A 25,502-nucleotide genomic window follows, 5' to 3' on the forward strand; every position below is an offset into this window, starting at 1 on the left:
AGTCAACAAATCCTACCAAAGTTGCGCGGCCTTGAACGACCCGTCTGGTTTTTACACGAATGACAGATTGAAACTAAAATTTACCGCTTAATTTCGAAAAATATATCACTCAAAAACAAAGGAAATGCTAGATTCAATCCGTCATCAAAAATACGGCGCATATTTTAAGGCTTCAATTCCGAAAGGTAGTCGATAGTAATTGATACCTCATCAATAACAATTGATTTTGCATCAGTATCCTGGATTATTGATTCTGATATTTATGATCAATTAGATCATTTATGACTTCCTCAAATTGTTTATCTGAGACTTATTCATTACTGGTTCATCTGAAACCCTTCACAAAGGGGTGAAATACTTTAAAGATATATTAAATAACTAAAAATAATTGTTAACGTTAAAACACAAATAGAATAATTAAAATGATGATACTGCTGTCTGGCTGTATTCTGAGACTTAAGATATTTTCTGTGTTTTTGGATAACTTTGGGAAGGCTTGGTACTTTTTTAAATCAAATGATCCAAAAGATTCATATGTCTAAAAAACAAGGGGGTTTGGATACAAGATTATGGGCGATGACGCGCTTCTCGAACTATGCTGAACTTAGTTACCTTTTTTTGCTCAGAATATAATATATTTTTATATTTCATATTATTGCTAATTTTACCATTTATATATATACATTTTAAGATAAACAGCAATGTGACAGACGTTTTTGCGAGTTACCTATATCTTGTCATTTTCTCTAAAATGAAATTGTCTCTCGGGATTGACATGTTGTGACGCGCTCCTTCTTCAAAGGCGTTTTTGCGAGCAACAATACTTTCCCTTTGAGATGGTTTATGCTAGATTACAAAGGGGATCATTAAATGAATCGATACGGCTACACATTTTAGCCACATTAAAAACCAAAGTTCCTTCCCAATAAAGGGCAATAAAGTTAGCCGGTATCTTTTGACATGGTGGTCACGATTGTCTTTTTGACATCAATAATAAGGTTTTAAATGTGTCAAGCAGAAAGTAACACTTTGGCATTGCACTTAACACTTCTTTGGAGATGAAACCTTTTTGTTCTAGTTAGGGGATGAAAAGAGTAAGTCATACTTTTCCTTAGGTTTGTACATGTAATGAATACCTTTACTTTCAATCGAAGTTGTTGAAAAGATATGAGGCACTGTTTGCAAAATATACTATTTAAGATGTACACACAGTAATATATCTTTATCTGATATATCTTTTTATTTCAGCTATAAAGAATTGACCTGGAAATGAATTCAAAGCTCCAAGATTTCAAAATGCAGAAATTGGTATGGTTTTTATTGAACATTTGAATTTGAGAGTTTAATTGAATTGACTGCACTAATTTGTTTACTATTATTGGGTGTTCTGACATTTAAAATCCATACAGGGGGTGGACAAAACTTTTAAAGCAAAAAATAATAATTATTTAAAATGGGTACATAATTAGTCAGGTAGAATTAGCCTGAGACCTGGACAAAATTGCCATCAAGCTGAAAATTGGCACAGATGTTCTTTAGGGTATACTGAGTTACCAAAAAAAAAGCCCCATCAATCCGGACAGGGGAAACCACTTTTTCGGACAGTTTAAAACCGGACATGTCCGGAAAATATGTCCGAAAAAAAAGTTGTCCAAATATACAAGTATTATATATCAAAAGAAAGATAATTTCAAGACGAACAAAACATTTGCTTACAAGAAGTCATGAAAATAAACACAGAAAGAGTTATGAGTATCAGAAAAGACCCTACTGTCCAACTATTTTTGAATTATGTTGTAGTATTCCCTATTCTCAATGGCAGCGAGTCTCCTTACAGCTTCAAGCCATGTGTTTTTAGACCAGCTCCTGAGTGCCGGGTAGCGCCAACCTAGAGGGGTAGTAACTTTCTATACGATTTTCGTGCTCCTCAACATCCAGTTTATGGAATGAAGAGATAAATAGCATTTTAAGGGGGCTTTTGAATTAGGGGGTCCTAAAAGAGCTCGGGTAAGGAATTACTATTGAGAAGCCGTTTTATGTCAGTAACATCAGCTCTGATCTTTTTATCTTAGCCATGGAAATGTCTTGATACTTGGTAAATATACTCAAAAGAAGTAGTAAAACAAAAAACTTCGAAAAATGTTTTCCAGGGCCTCGCAAGGAGAAAAACGGGTAAAAAGTATCAATTTTTGCCTATTTTTAGCCTGTTTTCACCCTCATTAACAAATTAGACGCTTTAAAATATTCAAAAATTTAACAAAAACATAGAAAACGTTGGACTTAATCGAAATCGTTAAGAAAATTAAGGTTACGTTGTCATTACTGGCAATTTTCAACGTTTCAGAGGGTAAAAAATGCTATGTTTGCTATATTTCGCCTATTTTGCTTACCTAAGCTAGTTGGAGAGCTCAAGAATGCTCACAAACCTCATAGAAGTGTGGATAATATTGAACTTCAAAACTTTTGCCTATTTATCACCAATTTTGCTTACCTAGCTAGTTCAAAAACCTCATAGAAGTGCGGCCAATGTAAAAATCATACAAAACTCAACCAGGATGTGGCATTGTTGCAAGCACTTTTTGACGTTTCAGGAGGTAATAATGCGCACATCATCTTTTTTCGCCTATATTGGCTACATAACTTAATTCAATAATGAAGAGCTCATAATATGTTTAAAATCCTGGACAGAAGTGAGGAAGGTTTGACCAATATAAAACTCGTACTACACTTTCACGACACGTTTATTTGCACTTTTTGGCATCTCAGGGGGCGAATTCGGGGCATTCTCCGACCTCCATGTTGTACCCTGAGTATCAGGACGACCAAGTATAGAAATTTTATCGCGGATGTGTCAATCTAATCACTATAGAGAGAATCAAAGATGAAGAGCAGATATTGCCGTATTAATGTCTAGCAGATTGTATCAGTATACGTGCTTACTATTGACGAATTCCCCCAGAAACCTCAAAGTTTAGTTGAAATGTTTCTTTCAAAAGAAATCCTCTACATCATTCCAAATGTATAACAGTAATTGCACTAAACTATTAATTATACTTTAATGGAATCGAAATAATGCACAGATCTTTATGTTATCATTCTCTATCACTGACTCTTTTTTTAAAGCGTCGATGATATTTCTGAAAGTATCAACTTTGAACTTAATCCAAGATCTTAGATTTTCGTCATGCTTACTTTTCACAGCGTTGAATGCGCGCTGAATAGAATTGATATTCGTTGTCACAGGTCGGAATATGATTTCGACATGTGATTCTCACGGTAGTCATGTTCTGATTGAAGTGATGTTTTGGTGTCAGTATTCCCGGTAAGTAGGAACCTCCAACATTGAACATAATATGTTTGTTTTTTCTCACGTTCGCTAATTTCGTTGTCTGGTCATTTATTTTCAACAATTCTTTCTTAATGATATAAAAATCTAGGTCATTTTTTAATGACCTGCATGAGTTCAACACAATGTTTGTTGAATTGAAAAAAATGTGGCATCATGGTAATTACTCTTACAAGAATATGATTTATTTATTTGTTACGATATGCACTTGTATTAATAGACCATGGCTGCATTCGAATGAGACCCGAAAGCTTGGCTATCAACCCAAAGGTGGAGGAAGGTGCCACTCTTTCTCCCTGGACTACTCCACTTACCCTTTATCTTTTTCTTAAATTCTGAGCATTAAGCAGTGAGATATCAAGTACAAATGACCCGACCAGGGATTGAACCTACGACCTCGCGCATCGTAGCTAGGCGTAGCCAAGTATTCCATCTTTACACTATGGTTCGCTTCAACGTTTTGTTTTCAGGGTTCGCAATTGACCGTATAGCAAGTTGATTTTTATCGGGCAGAAAAGTTGAGTCCAAATTAATTATTTCATGTCTAAGGAATTGTATCGTACGGGTTGCTCGACAATATATCCAAGCAGATTTCTGGGAAATTTCTTGTAACGGACTTTTTTTGCTTTAATGCTTAGGTCGTAAAGTGTTGTTTTACCTTGCTCCTCATTACTAAGTCTTAGCGATTGTGGCGGTCAAAGCTGTTTCGAATGACGAATGACAATGCGACAAGTTAAGTGAGCAAAATAGGAGAAATATAGGTAAAAATAGCATTTTTACCACCTGAATTGCTGAAACGTTAAAAAGTGCCAATAATGACAACGTAACCTTAACGATTTCGATTAAGTCCAACATTTTCTATGTTTTTGTCGAGTTTTTGAGTATTTTAAAGCGTGTAATTTGTTAAAGAGGGTCAAAACAGGCCAAAAATAGGCAAAAACGGCTTCTTTTTACCCGTTTTTCTCCTTGCGAGCCCCTGGAAAACATTTTTCAAAGCTTTTTATTTTACTACTTCTTTTGAGTATATTTACCAAGTTTCAAGACATTTCCATTGCTAAGATAAAAAGATATGGATTGATGTTACTGACATAAAACGGCTTCTCAATAGTAATTCCTTACCCGAGCTCTTTTAGGACCCCCTAATTCAAAAGCCCCCTTAAAACGCTATTTACCTCTTCATTCCATAAACTGGATGTTGAGGAGCACGAAAATCGTATAGAAAGTTACTACCCCTCTAGGTTGGCGCTGCCCGGCACTCAGGAGCTGGTCTAAAACACATTGCTTGAAGCTGTAAGGAGATTCGCTGCCATTGAGAATAGGGAATACTACTACATAATTCAAAAATTGTTGGACAGTAGGGTCTTTTCTGATACTCATAACTCTTTCTGTGTTTATTTTCATGACTTCTTGTAAGCAAATTTTTTGTTCGTCTTGAAATTATCTTTCTTTTGATATATAATACTTGTATATTTGAACAACTTTTTTTTCGGACATATTTTCCGGACATGTCCGGTTTTAAACTGTCCGAAAAAGTGGTTTCCCCTGTCCGGATTGATGGGGCTTTTTTTTTGGTAATTCAGTATACCCTAAAGAACATCTGTGCCAATTTTCAGCTTGATGGCAATTTTGTCCGGGTTGTGGTGAAATTTCAACTAATTCTACCTGACTAAATAGATACCCCTTGAAAATGTCAAAACTATAAAAAAAAACTTGGAAAAAGTTCTTCATACCTTTTAAGTGAGTGTGCACGGGTTTTAAGATAACTTTTAGCCCCTTGACTTTCCTTAAACCCTACCCTCTGGAAATTTTTTTTCAGATTGCCCCAGGGAAAAGTTCGTTTACCCTTCTGTATGGATATAAAATGTAATGGGTCATAGTTTCCTGTTCTGTACTATAAAAATTGAAATTTATTTACGTAAATTTTAAGTAGCACGCATATGATGACACCGCGCTAGTGATTGCCTCTCATCCATACACTTCTTCTTTCATGATACCTGCTTTAACCATTGCCTATTAATCAAGCACTTCCGTTTCCGTTTCAGCTATCAACTGGACGATGGGCATGAAGTGAAATGGAATGAGATTCAAAATACCAATGATGCTTTCAGCGATAAGACTGCTGCAGGAGAAAACATAACGCAAGGCTTCAATTGTAATGGCTATGGATGATTCAGCTTTTGAAATCTTTAGAACAGTCCATGTTTTAAAATGATATTTTGTCAGACAATCCAACTCAAACGTTTACGATGAAGTAACTGTTGCATCCAGTATACTCATTTAGCTAACCGGATATGTCAAGAATGTTTCTCTTTCAAATAAACTTTCTCCCCTTTAAAATTGACCTCCTCTTTTTGTACAAGCCGCCCCTTCTTTTTAATTTAGTAAAACTTTCAAACCCATTTTTGTCAAGGGGGTGTGACCACTGTATTTTTATTTTATACCCTCCCCACAGATATCTAAGCCCGAAGGGCTAGATAGGCAACTTTAAGCTTTCTCCAGCAAAAAAAAGTGAAGCAAAAATTTGACTTTTTAAATTTCGTGCCGATGGATCTAGTATTTTAATTGTTTTCGGAGCGCGAGATCAAAAAACGTAGGCGGCAAACGCTATTTCACATCTCTCAAACCGGTGAAATCGCATATTTTAGTCACGTGACTTTGGTAGGAAATCCTTCCAAACCTAGGCTTCACTTTTCGATAAAAGCCGCAAATCTAGCCCTTCGGGCTTTACAGATATCTGTGACCCTCCCCCCCCCCTAAAAAACTTATGATTTATTACCATTTTGCCTTGAAACGCAAAAAAACAACTCAAGTTACCCAGAGTCGTGGTTTTACAAGTTAGGTTAACTGACTATTATGGACTATTTATTCCGTACGAGTACATGATATATGATTATCAAAATTTCTCTTTGATACATGTTTCTATATATTTTATATAATATATATTATTTTTTTCAATTTATTGTTTTTAACTTAATTAAATTATTTTCGAAATTGGAAATATATGTGAAGAAACAAGATTTTCTTTCAACCTAAATTCAACTAGGCGATCTTTCGTCTCTATTGGTACATAATCAGTACTGCCTATACATTTGAAATATGTGTACCTTTTTCTTACCCTGTAAAGTAACCAAATTCTTTCCATCGAGAGTGAATCGTATGAATTTTAACTATTAACTACTGCGAATATATCCTCTTTTTCTATAACTATAAATGATATGCCTCCCGGTAACTAATATTCTCGATAATATAATTCGATTATTTCTACTGAAAAATAAGTTTCACAATACATGAACCCAAAAGCTGCCTCGGAAATGCTTAGATAGAGAGATTTACAAAGCTGAAAATGCTTTGACGGATGCTTATATCCTAAGCAAAGTTTTAGAGAAATTTCGAAAATTCTGCCAAAAACAAACAAATTCTGAAAATGAAGGCTCAAAGTAATGTTTAGCTTGTGTTTAAATTTTTGCCATATATGAGCCTGAATATGCTTATAAAAAAAACATGTAAAGGTCTTTTCTATCATTACCCCTTACCTCGAACTGCGAAAATTAACTCTCGAAGTTGTTGTCCAAATTCCCAGCTGGAAATACAGAGCTGTTCCTATTAAGTATCACAATCGCTCCTGGCAAATCGGAACAGCTATGTTTTTGCTTTTTTATCTCCAGCTGGAAATAGAGAGCTGTTCCCTTGAAATAAAAAGATTACCCACTGGCACTTTCCTTTTTATGTCATATCAACGCGTGTAATAATCACTTGTGGTTTAAATTTACGCATGCGCATTATATGCGATGTAGAACATTTATAAAACATTACCCAATGGTTTCTTCCAAATATGGTAATACGAGATTTTGCATTGAACTGACTGCTCCAGCTGGAAATAGAGAGCTGTTCCTGTGGAATTACAAAGGGCTACAAAGTTGCTCCTGGCAAATCGGAACAGCTATTTTAAGGAACAAAGCAAAAAGTTCTTTTGTAGAGCTGTTCCTGGCAATGTGGGACTTTTTCTAGAGAAAATTTACTTTTCCAGCTGGATATTTGGAGCTGTTCCGAAGAAGCTAAATATGTCAACTTTTTAGAAATATTCTCCTGGCTGGCAAATCGGAACAGCTATTTCGCCTTTTTGCCCCGGTGGCTGCTTCTGAATTTTCAAAAAACTCCGATCAAAGATTTTGCTTGGCTGGGATTGAGAACCTTGGTCCAGGGTATATAAAGGTCAGTGGCCAGGACAATTGAACTACTCGCTACTAGGTCTACCATCTTTATGGATTCCCGCCTCACTCAAGTCAGAAGCCAATCACATCGCATAATTCTATAACATTATGTCATTTTTTATATCTGCGGATTTGAAACTTTCTTATAGTGCTAGATTTCCCTTTAGAAAGCGTTTCGCAAGGTCCAAAGTCCGCTCTCGCCAACTAAAATACTCCTTAGTCCATATACGACTAGCATTTCTGTGGAAAGAGGATTTACCCTCTATTAAGCATCCTCTAAAAGAAGCACAGATTCGTTAGTGGATGCGAGCAGCCTAGTGGTTAACCGGCAACTCACCATTAGACGAGTTTACCATTTGTTGAATGAGTGGCAGAGCCACACACGTGTTGAGGTTGTGAATTTCCCCTACTCCACTTACTCCACTCCCGGTCCACTCCCCTTTTCTTTCGCTCTAGTAGTTCACAACCTCCCTTTGTCTCCTCCTTCTCCCTTTGTTTGGTCACATTCTTTTTTTGAGGATTATACTCCTTGCCAGTCCTTTAGCTCACCAGTTCCTTTAGCCCCTTTTCTGGCTTGTCGGTATGATTGAGGCTGTCTATTTTCAGTTTTTAAACATTAAAATATATTATAATACATTGCTAATTAAAACGAAACTTATATCTTATGTATATTTTGTTAGTGTAGTGTAGGTCAGGGTCTTTTTGACTTTATCACATTTTTTTTGCCTACCTTTCCTTCTGGTCCCCTTTCCATTCCCCCTATTTTTAGGGCGATTTCCCTCCTATGGCCCTCCTATCAGGATTATCTGAAGTGCTAGAGTTGCCTGAAGTGGTCTCCAGTTAGTCATGCATGGATAGGCCCCATAGCTCAACTGCAGCCTTCTTCAGGCATAGGCCTTTACCCCGCCTTTACCCTTCTTTGGGTAAATTTTTATCTCATATATATGATAGTACACGGTATAAGGATTATTTTTTTTATTTTACCCTAAAAACGAAATTTTTACTGTACATTGTAGATAGACGCTCTTATTTATTTTATTTTAAGGGACATAGTAGTATTATACCAAAACGTTATTTGGTGATGATGAAAGAGAATTTAATAATTTGATCGAAAATATTCAAGTATTTCAAAATACAGGCCAAGGTGGAACTGGAACGTAAAGATTAAAATCTCGGATCTTAGCTTGTTTAAATCATAGAAGGTATGTTTAAATCCACTTGGGTTTAAAAAACATAGATTAGTTGCTCTACTAATATCTTTCATCTTATCATTAAACAATTTGGGATAGAAATTCAAAGTAATTTAATACAATGCATAGTATTTTACTATCGAAATATATATTTTCATTTTTAAAAAAATGTCAAATAAATTAAGATTGTCCAAATTGATCGTTGGTGACTTCCGTTTTGTATACGTTAGCTTTATCCGTCAATGCATATCGGCTCGGTTGTACATAAAACGAGAGAAAAATAAAATATATTTAAGATATGTCTGATGTTAGGCATTTACATTAAGATCTGTTTCGCTCAATATCAGAGCTCATCAGTATGCCTAGAATAATTCTGCCGTGATCTAATATGAAAAAAAACATTTTGAATAATACTAGTAAAACAATACATAGTTTGACTAGACACGTCAGCATTACACGAACATAGACAGATAATGGAAAGACGGAAGAATAAACAAAGGACTACAAAGGCACGAAAATTTCCCAGGAAAACCACCAGCTAGAATTTCGTTCTATTGTGCCTGCTGGATCTTTCCATTCTTGTAGGATAAGTGACACGAAAGTTTAACCCTGGTCAAAAATAGCTTGGAAGCTCATCAAGAAACTCTCACCAAAGATGATCCTCCTGAAAATCAAACCAACATTGTTCAGTTGACGCCAACAAAAACAAACTTTCGTGACAAATTTGCCGACTCAAGTGATTTGGTTACTGTTTGTATCACACCTGATATCGAGACTGATGCAGAGCCTGTAGCCCCTTCTACAGAAACACCCTCGTTCCTTGAAGATTTCAAAAATATCAATGTTGGACCTAAGGCTAACAAGAGTAATGAAACCACTGGCTCTTCCTTTATTATGGACTTCAGACGATTTCACATGTTTTTCAAAGCATCTTTCTTTGTCTTAGACTATGCTATAGTCTAAGACGAATCACTATCTAAGAAAAAAGCCCAAAGCCGAATAAGAAAATTCGCAAACGGTTTTTTTTTTGCCGAAAAGAGTTCACATATTGAGAATTGCAATGAAAACTTTCGTGGAAAAATTGCTGAAGTTATTGAAGAGCAAAATATTGCTGCCATATTAGATGATTTAGATCAAGCTGATTTAGAATCTTTTCAAAATTCATTTGCCAATAAACCTGCTGAATATGTATCACAACAAATATATTTGATGAAGAAAGAATTTATACAGAAAAATAAAATCAAGATTGAAAAAGAAAAAGAAACTCTTTCAAAACAACTAGATGATGAGACGAAAAAATATGATTCTCAAAAGGAAAAAGTTCAGCAAATTCTAAAGCGCAAAGATGATGAAATTTCTCTTTATGAACAAAAAATTATGGATCTTGACGAGCAGTTAGGGGAGTTACCAGAACTTGGTGAGAATTAGATGACAATTCAAATAAATTTGGTAAACTCTCCCGCCGATTTTTTTCCGTATACCGCCATAACGCCATACCGCCAACAAAAACAAACTTTCGTGACAAATTTGCCGACTCAAGTGATTTGGTTACTGTTTGTATCACACCTGATATCGAGACTGATGCAGAGCCTGTAGCCCCTTCTACAGAAACACCCTCGTTCCTTGAAGATTTCAAAAATATCAATGTTGGACCTAAGGCTAACAAGAGTAATGAAACCACTGGCTCTTCCTTTATTATGGACTTCAAAGGGATGTGTGTGGATAGCCCTGTAGATAAATCACAAACTGAAATTAGTACTGAAGGACCAAAATCAAGTACTCAAATACAAAAATGTTTTTGAAGCCTAAACGATTTCACATGTTTTTCAAAGCATCTTTCTTTGTCTTAGACTATGCTATAGTCTAAGACGAATCACTATCTAAGAAAAAAGCCCAAAGCCGAATAAGAAAATTCGCAAACGGTTTTTTTTTTGCCGAAAAGAGGTCACATATTGAGAATTGCAATGAAAACTTTCGTGGAAAAATTGCTGAAGTTATTGAAGAGCAAAATATTGCTGCCATATTAGATGATTTAGATCAAGCTGATTTAGAATCTTTTCAAAATTCATTTGCCAATAAACCTGCTGAATATGTATCACAACAAATATATTTGATGAAGAAAGAATTTATACAGAAAAATAAAATCAAGATTGAAAAAGAAAAAGAAACTCTTTCAAAACAACTAGATGATGAGACGAAAAAATATGATTCTCAAAAGGAAAAAGTTCAGCAAATTCTAAAGCGCAAAGATGATGAAATTTCTCTTTATGAACAAAAAATTATGGATCTTGACGAGCAGTTAGGGGAGTTACCAGAACTTGGTGAGAATTAGATGACAATTCAAATAAATTTGGTAAACTCTCCCGCCGATTTTTTTCCGTATACCGCCATAACGCCATACCGCCAACAAAAACAAACTTTCGTGACAAATTTGCCGACTCAAGTGATTTGGTTACTGTTTGTATCACACCTGATATCGAGACTGATGCAGAGCCTGTAGCCCCTTCTACAGAAACACCCTCGTTCCTTGAAGATTTCAAAAATATCAATGTTGGACCTAAGGCTAACAAGAGTAATGAAACCACTGGCTCTTCCTTTATTATGGACTTCAAAGGGATGTGTGTGGATAGCCCTGTAGATAAATCACAAACTGAAATTAGTACTGAAGGACCAAAATCAAGTACTCAAATACAAAAATGTTTTTGAAGCCTAAACGATTTCACATGTTTTTCAAAGCATCTTTCTTTGTCTTAGACTATGCTATAGTCTAAGACGAATCACTATCTAAGAAAAAAGCCCAAAGCCGAATAAGAAAATTCGCAAACGGTTTTTTTTTGCCGAAAAGAGTTCACATATTGAGAATTGCAATGAAAACTTTCGTGGAAAAATTGCTGAAGTTATTGAAGAGCAAAATATTGCTGCCATATTAGATGATTTAGATCAAGCTGATTTAGAATCTTTTCAAAATTCATTTGCCAATAAACCTGCTGAATATGTATCACAACAAATATATTTGATGAAGAAAGAATTTATACAGAAAAATAAAATCAAGATTGAAAAAGAAAAAGAAACTCTTTCAAAACAACTAGATGATGAGACGAAAAAATATGATTCTCAAAAGGAAAAAGTTCAGCAAATTCTAAAGCGCAAAGATGATGAAATTTCTCTTTATGAACAAAAAATTATGGATCTTGACGAGCAGTTAGGGGAGTTACCAGAACTTGGTGAGAATTAGATGACAATTCAAATAAATTTGGTAAACTCTCCCGCCGATTTTTTTCCGTATACCGCCATAACGCCATACCGCCAACAAAAACAAACTTTCGTGACAAATTTGCCGACTCAAGTGATTTGGTTACTGTTTGTATCACACCTGATATCGAGACTGATGCAGAGCCTGTAGCCCCTTCTACAGAAACACCCTCGTTCCTTGAAGATTTCAAAAATATCAATGTTGGACCTAAGGCTAACAAGAGTAATGAAACCACTGGCTCTTCCTTTATTATGGACTTCAAAGGGATGTGTGTGGATAGCCCTGTAGATAAATCACAAACTGAAATTAGTACTGAAGGACCAAAATCAAGTACTCAAATACAAAAATGTTTTTGAAGCCTAAACGATTTCACATGTTTTTCAAAGCATCTTTCTTTGTCTTAGACTATGCTATAGTCTAAGACGAATCACTATCTAAGAAAAAAGCCCAAAGCCGAATAAGAAAATTCGCAAACGGTTTTTTTTTTGCCGAAAAGAGTTCACATATTGAGAATTGCAATGAAAACTTTCGTGGAAAAATTGCTGAAGTTATTGAAGAGCAAAATATTGCTGCCATATTAGATGATTTAGATCAAGCTGATTTAGAATCTTTTCAAAATTCATTTGCCAATAAACCTGCTGAATATGTATCACAACAAATATATTTGATGAAGAAAGAATTTATACAGAAAAATAAAATCAAGATTGAAAAAGAAAAAGAAACTCTTTCAAAACAACTAGATGATGAGACGAAAAAATATGATTCTCAAAAGGAAAAAGTTCAGCAAATTCTAAAGCGCAAAGATGATGAAATTTCTCTTTATGAACAAAAAATTATGGATCTTGACGAGCAGTTAGGGGAGTTACCAGAACTTGGTGAGAATTAGATGACAATTCAAATAAATTTGGTAAACTCTCCCGCCGATTTTTTTCCGTATACCGCCATAACGCCATACCGCCAACAAAAACAAACTTTCGTGACAAATTTGCCGACTCAAGTGATTTGGTTACTGTTTGTATCACACCTGATATCGAGACTGATGCAGAGCCTGTAGCCCCTTCTACAGAAACACCCTCGTTCCTTGAAGATTTCAAAAATATCAATGTTGGACCTAAGGCTAACAAGAGTAATGAAACCACTGGCTCTTCCTTTATTATGGACTTCAAAGGGATGTGTGTGGATAGCCCTGTAGATAAATCACAAACTGAAATTAGTACTGAAGGACCAAAATCAAGTACTCAAATACAAAAATGTTTTTGAAGCCTAAACGATTTCACATGTTTTTCAAAGCATCTTTCTTTGTCTTAGACTATGCTATAGTCTAAGACGAATCACTATCTAAGAAAAAAGCCCAAAGCCGAATAAGAAAATTCGCAAACGGTTTTTTTTTTGCCGAAAAGAGTTCACATATTGAGAATTGCAATGAAAACTTTCGTGGAAAAATTGCTGAAGTTATTGAAGAGCAAAATATTGCTGCCATATTAGATGATTTAGATCAAGCTGATTTAGAATCTTTTCAAAATTCATTTGCCAATAAACCTGCTGAATATGTATCACAACAAATATATTTGATGAAGAAAGAATTTATACAGAAAAATAAAATCAAGATTGAAAAAGAAAAAGAAACTCTTTCAAAACAACTAGATGATGAGACGAAAAAATATGATTCTCAAAAGGAAAAAGTTCAGCAAATTCTAAAGCGCAAAGATGATGAAATTTCTCTTTATGAACAAAAAATTATGGATCTTGACGAGCAGTTAGGGGAGTTACCAGAACTTGGTGAGAATTAGATGACAATTCAAATAAATTTGGTAAACTCTCCCGCCGATTTTTTTCCGTATACCGCCATAACGCCATACCGCCAACAAAAACAAACTTTCGTGACAAATTTGCCGACTCAAGTGATTTGGTTACTGTTTGTATCACACCTGATATCGAGACTGATGCAGAGCCTGTAGCCCCTTCTACAGAAACACCCTCGTTCCTTGAAGATTTCAAAAATATCAATGTTGGACCTAAGGCTAACAAGAGTAATGAAACCACTGGCTCTTCCTTTATTATGGACTTCAAAGGGATGTGTGTGGATAGCCCTGTAGATAAATCACAAACTGAAATTAGTACTGAAGGACCAAAATCAAGTACTCAAATACAAAAATGTTTTTGAAGCCTAAACGATTTCACATGTTTTTCAAAGCATCTTTCTTTGTCTTAGACTATGCTATAGTCTAAGACGAATCACTATCTAAGAAAAAAGCCCAAAGCCGAATAAGAAAATTCGCAAACGGTTTTTTTTTTGCCGAAAAGAGTTCACATATTGAGAATTGCAATGAAAACTTTCGTGGAAAAATTGCTGAAGTTATTGAAGAGCAAAATATTGCTGCCATATTAGATGATTTAGATCAAGCTGATTTAGAATCTTTTCAAAATTCATTTGCCAATAAACCTGCTGAATATGTATCACAACAAATATATTTGATGAAGAAAGAATTTATACAGAAAAATAAAATCAAGATTGAAAAAGAAAAAGAAACTCTTTCAAAACAACTAGATGATGAGACGAAAAAATATGATTCTCAAAAGGAAAAAGTTCAGCAAATTCTAAAGCGCAAAGATGATGAAATTTCTCTTTATGAACAAAAAATTATGGATCTTGACGAGCAGTTAGGGGAGTTACCAGAACTTGGTGAGAATTAGATGACAATTCAAATAAATTTGGTAAACTCTCCCGCCGATTTTTTTCCGTATACCGCCATAACGCCATACCGCCAACAAAAACAAACTTTCGTGACAAATTTGCCGACTCAAGTGATTTGGTTACTGTTTGTATCACACCTGATATCGAGACTGATGCAGAGCCTGTAGCCCCTTCTACAGAAACACCCTCGTTCCTTGAAGATTTCAAAAATATCAATGTTGGACCTAAGGCTAACAAGAGTAATGAAACCACTGGCTCTTCCTTTATTATGGACTTCAAAGGGATGTGTGTGGATAGCCCTGTAGATAAATCACAAACTGAAATTAGTACTGAAGGACCAAAATCAAGTACTCAAATACAAAAATGTTTTTGAAGCCTAAACGATTTCACATGTTTTTCAAAGCATCTTTCTTTGTCTTAGACTATGCTATAGTCTAAGACGAATCACTATCTAAGAAAAAAGCCCAAAGCCGAATAAGAAAATTCGCAAACGGTTTTTTTTTTGCCGAAAAGAGTTCACATATTGAGAATTGCAATGAAAACTTTCGTGGAAAAATTGCTGAAGTTATTGAAGAGCAAAATATTGCTGCCATATTAGATGATTTAGATCAAGCTGATTTAGAATCTTTTCAAAATTCATTTGCCAATAAACCTGCTGAATATGTATCACAACAAATATATTTGATGAAGAAAGAATTTATACAGAAAAATAAAATCAAGATTGAAAAAGAAAAAGAAACTCTTTCAAAACAACTAGATGATGAGACGAAAAAATATGATTCTCAAAAGGAAAAAGTTCAGCAAATTCTAAAGCGCAAAGATGATGAAATTTCTCTTTATGAACAAAAAATTATGGATCTTGACGAGCAGTTAGGGGAGTTACCAGAACTTGGTGAGAATTAGATGACAATTCAAATAAATTTGGTAAACTCTCCCGCCGATTTTTTTCCGTATACCGCCATAACGCCATACCGCCAACAAAAACAAACTTTCGTGACAAATTTGCCGACTCAAGTGATTTGGTTACTGTTTGTATCACACCTGATATCGAGACTGATGCAGAGCCTGTAGCCCCTTCTACAGAAACACCCTCGTTCCTTGAAGATTTCAAAAATATCAATGTTGGACCTAAGGCTAACAAGAGTAATGAAACCACTGGCTCTTCCTTTATTATGGACTTCAAAGGGATGTGTGTGGATAGCCCTGTAGATAAATCACAAACTGAAATTAGTACTGAAGGACCAAAATCAAGTACTCAAATACAAAAATGTTTTTGAAGCCTAAACGATTTCACATGTTTTTCAAAGCATCTTTCTTTGTCTTAGACTATGCTATAGTCTAAGACGAATCACTATCTAAGAAAAAAGCCCAAAGCCGAATAAGAAAATTCGCAAACGGTTTTTTTTTTGCCGAAAAGAGTTCACATATTGAGAATTGCAATGAAAACTTTCGTGGAAAAATTGCTGAAGTTATTGAAGAGCAAAATATTGCTGCCATATTAGATGATTTAGATCAAGCTGATTTAGAATCTTTTCAAAATTCATTTGCCAATAAACCTGCTGAATATGTATCACAACAAATATATTTGATGAAGAAAGAATTTATACAGAAAAATAAAATCAAGATTGAAAAAGAAAAAGAAACTCTTTCAAAACAACTAGATGATGAGACGAAAAAATATGATTCTCAAAAGGAAAAAGTTCAGCAAATTCTAAAGCGCAAAGATGATGAAATTTCTCTTTATGAACAAAAAATTATGGATCTTGACGAGCAGTTAGGGGAGTTACCAGAACTTGGTGAGAATTAGATGACAATTCAAATAAATTTGGTAAACTCTCCCGCCGATTTTTTTCCGTATACCGCCATAACGCCATACCGCCAACAAAAACAAACTTTCGTGACAAATTTGCCGACTCAAGTGATTTGGTTACTGTTTGTATCACACCTGATATCGAGACTGATGCAGAGCCTGTAGCCCCTTCTACAGAAACACCCTCGTTCCTTGAAGATTTCAAAAATATCAATGTTGGACCTAAGGCTAACAAGAGTAATGAAACCACTGGCTCTTCCTTTATTATGGACTTCAAAGGGATGTGTGTGGATAGCCCTGTAGATAAATCACAAACTGAAATTAGTACTGAAGGACCAAAATCAAGTACTCAAATACAAAAATGTTTTTGAAGCCTAAACGATTTCACATGTTTTTCAAAGCATCTTTCTTTGTCTTAGACTATGCTATAGTCTAAGACGAATCACTATCTAAGAAAAAAGCCCAAAGCCGAATAAGAAAATTCGCAAACGGTTTTTTTTTTGCCGAAAAGAGTTCACATATTGAGAATTGCAATGAAAACTTTCGTGGAAAAATTGCTGAAGTTATTGAAGAGCAAAATATTGCTGCCATATTAGATGATTTAGATCAAGCTGATTTAGAATCTTTTCAAAATTCATTTGCCAATAAACCTGCTGAATATGTATCACAACAAATATATTTGATGAAGAAAGAATTTATACAGAAAAATAAAATCAAGATTGAAAAAGAAAAAGAAACTCTTTCAAAACAACTAGATGATGAGACGAAAAAATATGATTCTCAAAAGGAAAAAGTTCAGCAAATTCTAAAGCGCAAAGATGATGAAATTTCTCTTTATGAACAAAAAATTATGGATCTTGACGAGCAGTTAGGGGAGTTACCAGAACTTGGTGAGAATTAGATGACAATTCAAATAAATTTGGTAAACTCTCCCGCCGATTTTTTTCCGTATACCGCCATAACGCCATACCGCCAACAAAAACAAACTTTCGTGACAAATTTGCCGACTCAAGTGATTTGGTTACTGTTTGTATCACACCTGATATCGAGACTGATGCAGAGCCTGTAGCCCCTTCTACAGAAACACCCTCGTTCCTTGAAGATTTCAAAAATATCAATGTTGGACCTAAGGCTAACAAGAGTAATGAAACCACTGGCTCTTCCTTTATTATGGACTTCAAAGGGATGTGTGTGGATAGCCCTGTAGATAAATCACAAACTGAAATTAGTACTGAAGGACCAAAATCAAGTACTCAAATACAAAAATGTTTTTGAAGCCTAAACGATTTCACATGTTTTTCAAAGCATCTTTCTTTGTCTTAGACTATGCTATAGTCTAAGACGAATCACTATCTAAGAAAAAAGCCCAAAGCCGAATAAGAAAATTCGCAAACGGTTTTTTTTTTGCCGAAAAGAGTTCACATATTGAGAATTGCAATGAAAACTTTCGTGGAAAAATTGCTGAAGTTATTGAAGAGCAAAATATTGCTGCCATATTAGATGATTTAGATCAAGCTGATTTAGAATCTTTTCAAAATTCATTTGCCAATAAACCTGCTGAATATGTATCACAACAAATATATTTGATGAAGAAAGAATTTATACAGAAAAATAAAATCAAGATTGAAAAAGAAAAAGAAACTCTTTCAAAACAACTAGATGATGAGACGAAAAAATATGATTCTCAAAAGGAAAAAGTTCAGCAAATTCTAAAGCGCAAAGATGATGAAATTTCTCTTTATGAACAAAAAATTATGGATCTTGACGAGCAGTTAGGGGAGTTACCAGAACTTGGTGAGAATTAGATGACAATTCAAATAAATTTGGTAAACTCTCCCGCCGATTTTTTTCCGTATACCGCCATAACGCCATACCGCCAACAAAAACAAACTTTCGTGACAAATTTGCCGACTCAAGTGATTTGGTTACTGTTTGTATCACACCTGATATCGAGACTGATGCAGAGCCTGTAGCCCCTTCTACAGAAACACCCTCGTTCCTTGAAGATTTCAAAAATATCAATGTTGGACCTAAGGCTAACAAGAGTAATGAAACCACTGGCTCTTCCTTTATTATGGACTTCAAAGGGATGTGTGTGGATAGCCCTGTAGATAAATCACAAACTGAAATTAGTACTGAAGGACCAAAATCAAGTACTCAAATACAAAAATGTTTTTGAAGCCTAAACGATTTCACATGTTTTTCAAAGCATCTTTCTTTGTCTTAGACTATGCTATAGTCTAAGACGAATCACTATCTAAGAAAAAAGCCCAAAGCCGAATAAGAAAATTCGCAAACGGTTTTTTTTTGCCAATAAGAGTTCACATATTGAGAATTGCAATGAAAACTTTCGTGGAAAAATTGCTGAAGTTATTGAAGAGCAAAATATTGCTGCCATATTAGATGATTTAGATCAAGCTGATTTAGAATCTTTTCAAAATTCATTTGCCAATAAACCTGCTGAATATGTATCACAACAAATATATTTGATGAAGAAAGAATTTATACAGAAAAATAAAATCAAGATTGAAAAAGAAAAAGAAACTCTTTCAAAACAACTAGATGATGAGACGAAAAAATATGATTCTCAAAAGGAAAAAGTTCAGCAAATTCTAAAGCGCAAAGATGATGAAATTTCTCTTTATGAACAAAAAATTATGGATCTTGACGAGCAGTTAGGGGAGTTACCAGAACTTGGTGAGAATTAGATGACAATTCAAATAAATTTGGTAAACTCTCCCGCCGATTTTTTTCCGTATACCGCCATAACGCCATACCGCCAACAAAAACAAACTTTCGTGACAAATTTGCCGACTCAAGTGATTTGGTTACTGTTTGTATCACACCTGATATCGAGACTGATGCAGAGCCTGTAGCCCCTTCTACAGAAACACCCTCGTTCCTTGAAGATTTCAAAAATATCAATGTTGGACCTAAGGCTAACAAGAGTAATGAAACCACTGGCTCTTCCTTTATTATGGACTTCAAAGGGATGTGTGTGGATAGCCCTGTAGATAAATCACAAACTGAAATTAGTACTGAAGGACCAAAATCAAGTACTCAAATACAAAAATGTTTTTGAAGCCTAAACGATTTCACATGTTTTTCAAAGCATCTTTCTTTGTCTTAGACTATGCTATAGTCTAAGACGAATCACTATCTAAGAAAAAAGCCCAAAGCCGAATAAGAAAATTCGCAAACGGTTTTTTTTTTGCCGAAAAGAGTTCACATATTGAGAATTGCAATGAAAACTTTCGTGGAAAAATTGCTGAAGTTATTGAAGAGCAAAATATTGCTGCCATATTAGATGATTTAGATCAAGCTGATTTAGAATCTTTTCAAAATTCATTTGCCAATAAACCTGCTGAATATGTATCACAACAAATATATTTGATGAAGAAAGAATTTATACAGAAAAATAAAATCAAGATTGAAAAAGAAAAAGAAACTCTTTCAAAACAACTAGATGATGAGACGAAAAAATATGATTCTCAAAAGGAAAAAGTTCAGCAAATTCTAAAGCGCAAAGATGATGAAATTTCTCTTTATGAACAAAAAATTATGGATCTTGACGAGCAGTTAGGGGAGTTACCAGAACTTGGTGAGAATTAGATGACAATTCAAATAAATTTGGTAAACTCTCCCGCCGATTTTTTTCCGTATACCGCCATAACGCCATACCGCCAACAAAAACAAACTTTCGTGACAAATTTGCCGACTCAAGTGATTTGGTTACTGTTTGTATCACACCTGATATCGAGACTGATGCAGAGCCTGTAGCCCCTTCTACAGAAACACCCTCGTTCCTTGAAGATTTCAAAAATATCAATGTTGGACCTAAGGCTAACAAGAGTAATGAAACCACTGGCTCTTCCTTTATTATGGACTTCAAAGGGATGTGTGTGGATAGCCCTGTAGATAAATCACAAACTGAAATTAGTACTGAAGGACCAAAATCAAGTACTCAAATACAAAAATGTTTTTGAAGCCTAAACGATTTCACATGTTTTTCAAAGCATCTTTCTTTGTCTTAGACTATGCTATAGTCTAAGACGAATCACTATCTAAGAAAAAAGCCCAAAGCCGAATAAGAAAATTCGCAAACGGTTTTTTTTTTGCCGAAAAGAGTTCACATATTGAGAATTGCAATGAAAACTTTCGTGGAAAAATTGCTGAAGTTATTGAAGAGCAAAATATTGCTGCCATATTAGATGATTTAGATCAAGCTGATTTAGAATCTTTTCAAAATTCATTTGCCAATAAACCTGCTGAATATGTATCACAACAAATATATTTGATGAAGAAAGAATTTATACAGAAAAATAAAATCAAGATTGAAAAAGAAAAAGAAACTCTTTCAAAACAACTAGATGATGAGACGAAAAAATATGATTCTCAAAAGGAAAAAGTTCAGCAAATTCTAAAGCGCAAAGATGATGAAATTTCTCTTTATGAACAAAAAATTATGGATCTTGACGAGCAGTTAGGGGAGTTACCAGAACTTGGTGAGAATTAGATGACAATTCAAATAAATTTGGTAAACTCTCCCGCCGATTTTTTTCCGTATACCGCCATAACGCCATACCGCCAACAAAAACAAACTTTCGTGACAAATTTGCCGACTCAAGTGATTTGGTTACTGTTTGTATCACACCTGATATCGAGACTGATGCAGAGCCTGTAGCCCCTTCTACAGAAACACCCTCGTTCCTTGAAGATTTCAAAAATATCAATGTTGGACCTAAGGCTAACAAGAGTAATGAAACCACTGGCTCTTCCTTTATTATGGACTTCAAAGGGATGTGTGTGGATAGCCCTGTAGATAAATCACAAACTGAAATTAGTACTGAAGGACCAAAATCAAGTACTCAAATACAAAAATGTTTTTGAAGCCTAAACGATTTCACATGTTTTTCAAAGCATCTTTCTTTGTCTTAGACTATGCTATAGTCTAAGACGAATCACTATCTAAGAAAAAAGCCCAAAGCCGAATAAGAAAATTCGCAAACGGTTTTTTTTTTGCCGAAAAGAGGTCACATATTGAGAATTGCAATGAAAACTTTCGTGGAAAAATTGCTGAAGTTATTGAAGAGCAAAATATTGCTGCCATATTAGATGATTTAGATCAAGCTGATTTAGAATCTTTTCAAAATTCATTTGCCAATAAACCTGCTGAATATGTATCACAACAAATATATTTGATGAAGAAAGAATTTATACAGCAAAATAAAATCAAGATTGAAAAAGAAAAAGAAACTCTTTCAAAACAACTAGATGATGAGACGAAAAAATATGATTCTCAAAAGGAAAAAGTTCAGCAAATTCTAAAGCGCAAAGATGATGAAATTTCTCTTTATGAACAAAAAATTATGGATCTTGACGAGCAGTTAGGGGAGTTACCAGAACTTGGTGAGAATTAGATGACAATTCAAATAAATTTGGTAAACTCTCCCGCCGATTTTTTTCCGTATACCGCCATAACGCCATACCGCCAACAAAAACAAACTTTCGTGACAAATTTGCCGACTCAAGTGATTTGGTTACTGTTTGTATCACACCTGATATCGAGACTGATGCAGAGCCTGTAGCCCCTTCTACAGAAACACCCTCGTTCCTTGAAGATTTCAAAAATATCAATGTTGGACCTAAGGCTAACAAGAGTAATGAAACCACTGGCTCTTCCTTTATTATGGACTTCAAAGGGATGTGTGTGGATAGCCCTGTAGATAAATCACAAACTGAAATTAGTACTGAAGGACCAAAATCAAGTACTCAAATACAAAAATGTTTTTGAAGCCTAAACGATTTCACATGTTTTTCAAAGCATCTTTCTTTGTCTTAGACTATGCTATAGTCTAAGACGAATCACTATCTATGAAAAAAGCCCAAAGCCGAATAAGAAAATTCGCAAACGGTTTTTTTTTTGCCGAAAAGAGTTCACATATTGAGAATTGCAATGAAAACTTTCGTGGAAAAATTGCTGAAGTTATTGAAGAGCAAAATATTGCTGCCATATTAGATGATTTAGATCAAGCTGATTTAGAATCTTTTCAAAATTCATTTGCCAATAAACCTGCTGAATATGTATCACAACAAATATATTTGATGAAGAAAGAATTTATACAGAAAAATAAAATCAAGATTGAAAAAGAAAAAGAAACTCTTTCAAAACAACTAGATGATGAGACGAAAAAATATGATTCTCAAAAGGAAAAAGTTCAGCAAATTCTAAAGCGCAAAGATGATGAAATTTCTCTTTATGAACAAAAAATTATGGATCTTGACGAGCAGTTAGGGCAGTTACCAGAACTTGGTGAGAATTGGATGACAATTCAAATAAATTTGGTAAACTCTCCCGCCGATTTTTTTCCGTATACCGCCATAACGCCATACCGCCATTTTTCCCGCCTTTACTATCACTGTAACGGACGATAACATCATAACATCGTCTACTTTGTCTTTGCTCTGAATTATGGAAAAAATATGACAGTTTAGTAGCAGTTTCTAACATGTTGCTAACAGAAATAACTTTAAAGCCCTTTGAAACAGAAAGATTCAGTCTATGGGAAAAACAATGGACACATAGAGCTTTGGAAACAAGTCTGAGAATATGGGCAGTAGCACCACTTTTGTAACCAGCAACGTTACCTGCACCATCATATCCTTGACCTCTACACTTTTTAATGTCCAGGCCCAAATCAGAGACTCTACCTTGGACAGAATCGGCAATAGCTTTACTAGAAAGACCATTTTTCAAATGGACAAACCCAGTGAACTCTTCGTGGATGATGTTTTTCTCATCAATAAATCTCAACACTAGACAAAGCTGTTCTTTTTGCGAACAATCCATTGCCTCATCAGCAAGAATGGAAAAAAAATAACTAAAATCTTCATTCGGTTTGATTTGAATCAAAACCTTTTCAAGCACAAGAGCACCCGAAATTGATGTAAATTCATTTTGGGTTGATGGAGATAATGGGCATTGAGAGGAGCACATTCATAGTGATCTTTTAAAATTGTATCCCCTCTTCGAATACCAAAATTAACTAATTCAACAAAATTTCCCAGCCCTAGAGGAATACTCCCCAGAAGGTGGATGATTACTCCGATGATCCCTATGACCTCTAAATGAAATCCCCATGTGGCCACAAACAATAACAGTATCAATGATAGATGGAAGTATTTGTTTGGCTTTTTCAATAGCTTTCAAACTTTCTTTATTGATAAGCATATCAACATCTTTAGATTTACCCTCAAAACGACGTGAACAACAATACAACGACTCTTACTTCTGATGAATTAATTATTGATCAGGATAATAACACTAGCTATGAAAATGAAAATGAGAATAGAAGCTTTTTGATATCCCCTACTCCTTCGCAAGTTAAAGGGATTGAAATGTATGATACAAGTGCCCCGAATTTGCTTCCTGGAGAGAGAAAAAGAAGGGAGTTTTGTAACATGAACTTTGATATAATATGTCGAAAAAATCCCCATTTCACGAAAAAGGAGGTCCACGCTGAAGCAAACAAGTTGTGGACAATTGAAAAGTCAACAATGATGCAAGACGACTTCAATCATTTAACCGATTCTCTGGTAAAAGCTGCTAAAGCGAAAAACAAACTTAATTTAAAAGTGTCGACTATTTCAAATAGCCCCCTCAAATTAACGCCCCCCCCTTCGAATTATTAAACGCCTCTCCTCTAGGAGGAGCGTTTATTTGAAACAAGTAGTTTAGTAGTAGTTGTAAGTGAGAATTTACATCTCTAGAATGACATGTTTGAACTGAAAGAAAACGAAGAGGCAAAACAAAGTTCCCATTCACTTTATTAAATTGACCTTGGCTAAAACACACAGACCCGGTGTGATTTTTTCATTCAAAAATTCAACGGGCCAAAATTATATGGGGATAATCCCATGTTTTTTACGGCTGGGGATTTAAATTCCATTGTTTTCGAGCCAGAAAATTCAATGGGGATGTAAAAATAGAACAATACTTTGCAGTGAGGAATTGCTTATCTGATCATTTTCAGTGGCGACAAGAATGAGATTAAAATTTTCCACTTGTGCCAATTTTTCCAGAGGGAAGAGGTCCCAGAGGGTCTGTGAGAGGATGTGCTAAAGATTGTTCAATAAACGCCTCTCCTAAAATCCAAATAATTCAATAACCGCCCGGGCATTTATTCGAAGTAATAATGGTATCATTTTTACATGTTTAGATTAGTTTACTTGATATGATATGAATTCTTTGGTTTTTTATAATATAAATTCTTTGGTTTTTGAATATCATGTCATTTCATTTCATTTTCACTCCGTTTTCAATTTTTTAAACTAGAGGAAAGGAAAAAATATAGTTCTTAGTCTCTCTCACCCTTGTCTCGGTGATAGGATGGGACTTTTTAAACTAATGGGGATAAAATGAAAGAGTTGTGTAAATGCCAATTAGCATGGAAAATGTCTTTTTATGGCGGGTTCATGAATCCGTGTGTACGTGTCCTTACGTGACTGCGTGACGTGAGCTGATCAAATTGTTGGAATTGTGAGTCCAAATTCCTTGTTGGTTTGTGGTCGCTTTCTGACATGATATAAAATAAAAATCTTTGCCAAACTTCTTATCTAAGAATCAAATTACCAGTTATATATTTGTTTTAATTCCTTAGATATTTTTCAAAACAATTATTCGTTACCAAAAGTGTAGAGCCAGGAAGAAATATTATCATGGATAATGATAATGACACTCCTTACCCCTTACTCCTTACGAATCAGTCAGAGTATGCTGAAATTATTGAAATCGAAAATATGGGTTCGCAACCACCTGAAGATCACTTGTAAATTAAAATTGATAAGTAAGCAAACGACTTCACTCTTATCTAATAACAAAACCTTTAATCAAATTTTGGAAAAGTTCCATTTTATTTATTTCAGAGGCTTGACTGGTCTAGCGTACTTTTCTCGGCGAATGAAACTGAATCATAAACCTCTGAGAATAGCGAGCAA

General features: G+C 34.8%; 1 protein-coding gene across 1 annotated transcript; it reads left to right on the forward strand.

The window, feature by feature from the left end:
- The first annotated feature begins 8,915 nt into the window (after positions 1 to 8,915).
- On the forward strand, positions 8,916 to 23,800 carry LOC136819088 (putative leucine-rich repeat-containing protein DDB_G0290503). The gene is made up of 32 exons (XM_067075256.1): positions 8,916 to 8,972; positions 9,438 to 9,590; positions 9,786 to 10,164; positions 10,377 to 10,523; positions 10,775 to 11,068; positions 11,281 to 11,427; positions 11,678 to 11,971; positions 12,184 to 12,330; positions 12,582 to 12,875; positions 13,088 to 13,234; positions 13,486 to 13,779; positions 13,992 to 14,138; positions 14,390 to 14,683; positions 14,896 to 15,042; positions 15,294 to 15,587; positions 15,800 to 15,946; positions 16,198 to 16,491; positions 16,704 to 16,850; positions 17,102 to 17,395; positions 17,608 to 17,754; positions 18,006 to 18,299; positions 18,512 to 18,658; positions 18,909 to 19,202; positions 19,415 to 19,561; positions 19,813 to 20,106; positions 20,319 to 20,465; positions 20,717 to 21,010; positions 21,223 to 21,369; positions 21,621 to 21,914; positions 22,127 to 22,273; positions 22,525 to 22,818; positions 23,751 to 23,800. Exons 1-32 carry the CDS (start codon positions 8,916 to 8,918, stop codon positions 23,798 to 23,800), a joined length of 6,813 nt encoding a protein of 2,270 aa, XP_066931357.1.
- The last annotated feature ends 1,702 nt before the right edge of the window (positions 23,801 to 25,502 follow it).

Source organism: Clytia hemisphaerica, unplaced genomic scaffold, assembly GCF_902728285.1.
Source record: "Clytia hemisphaerica strain Z4C2 unplaced genomic scaffold, Clytia hemisphaerica genome assembly, whole genome shotgun sequence".
NCBI classification, from domain to species: domain Eukaryota; kingdom Metazoa; phylum Cnidaria; class Hydrozoa; order Leptothecata; family Clytiidae; genus Clytia; species Clytia hemisphaerica.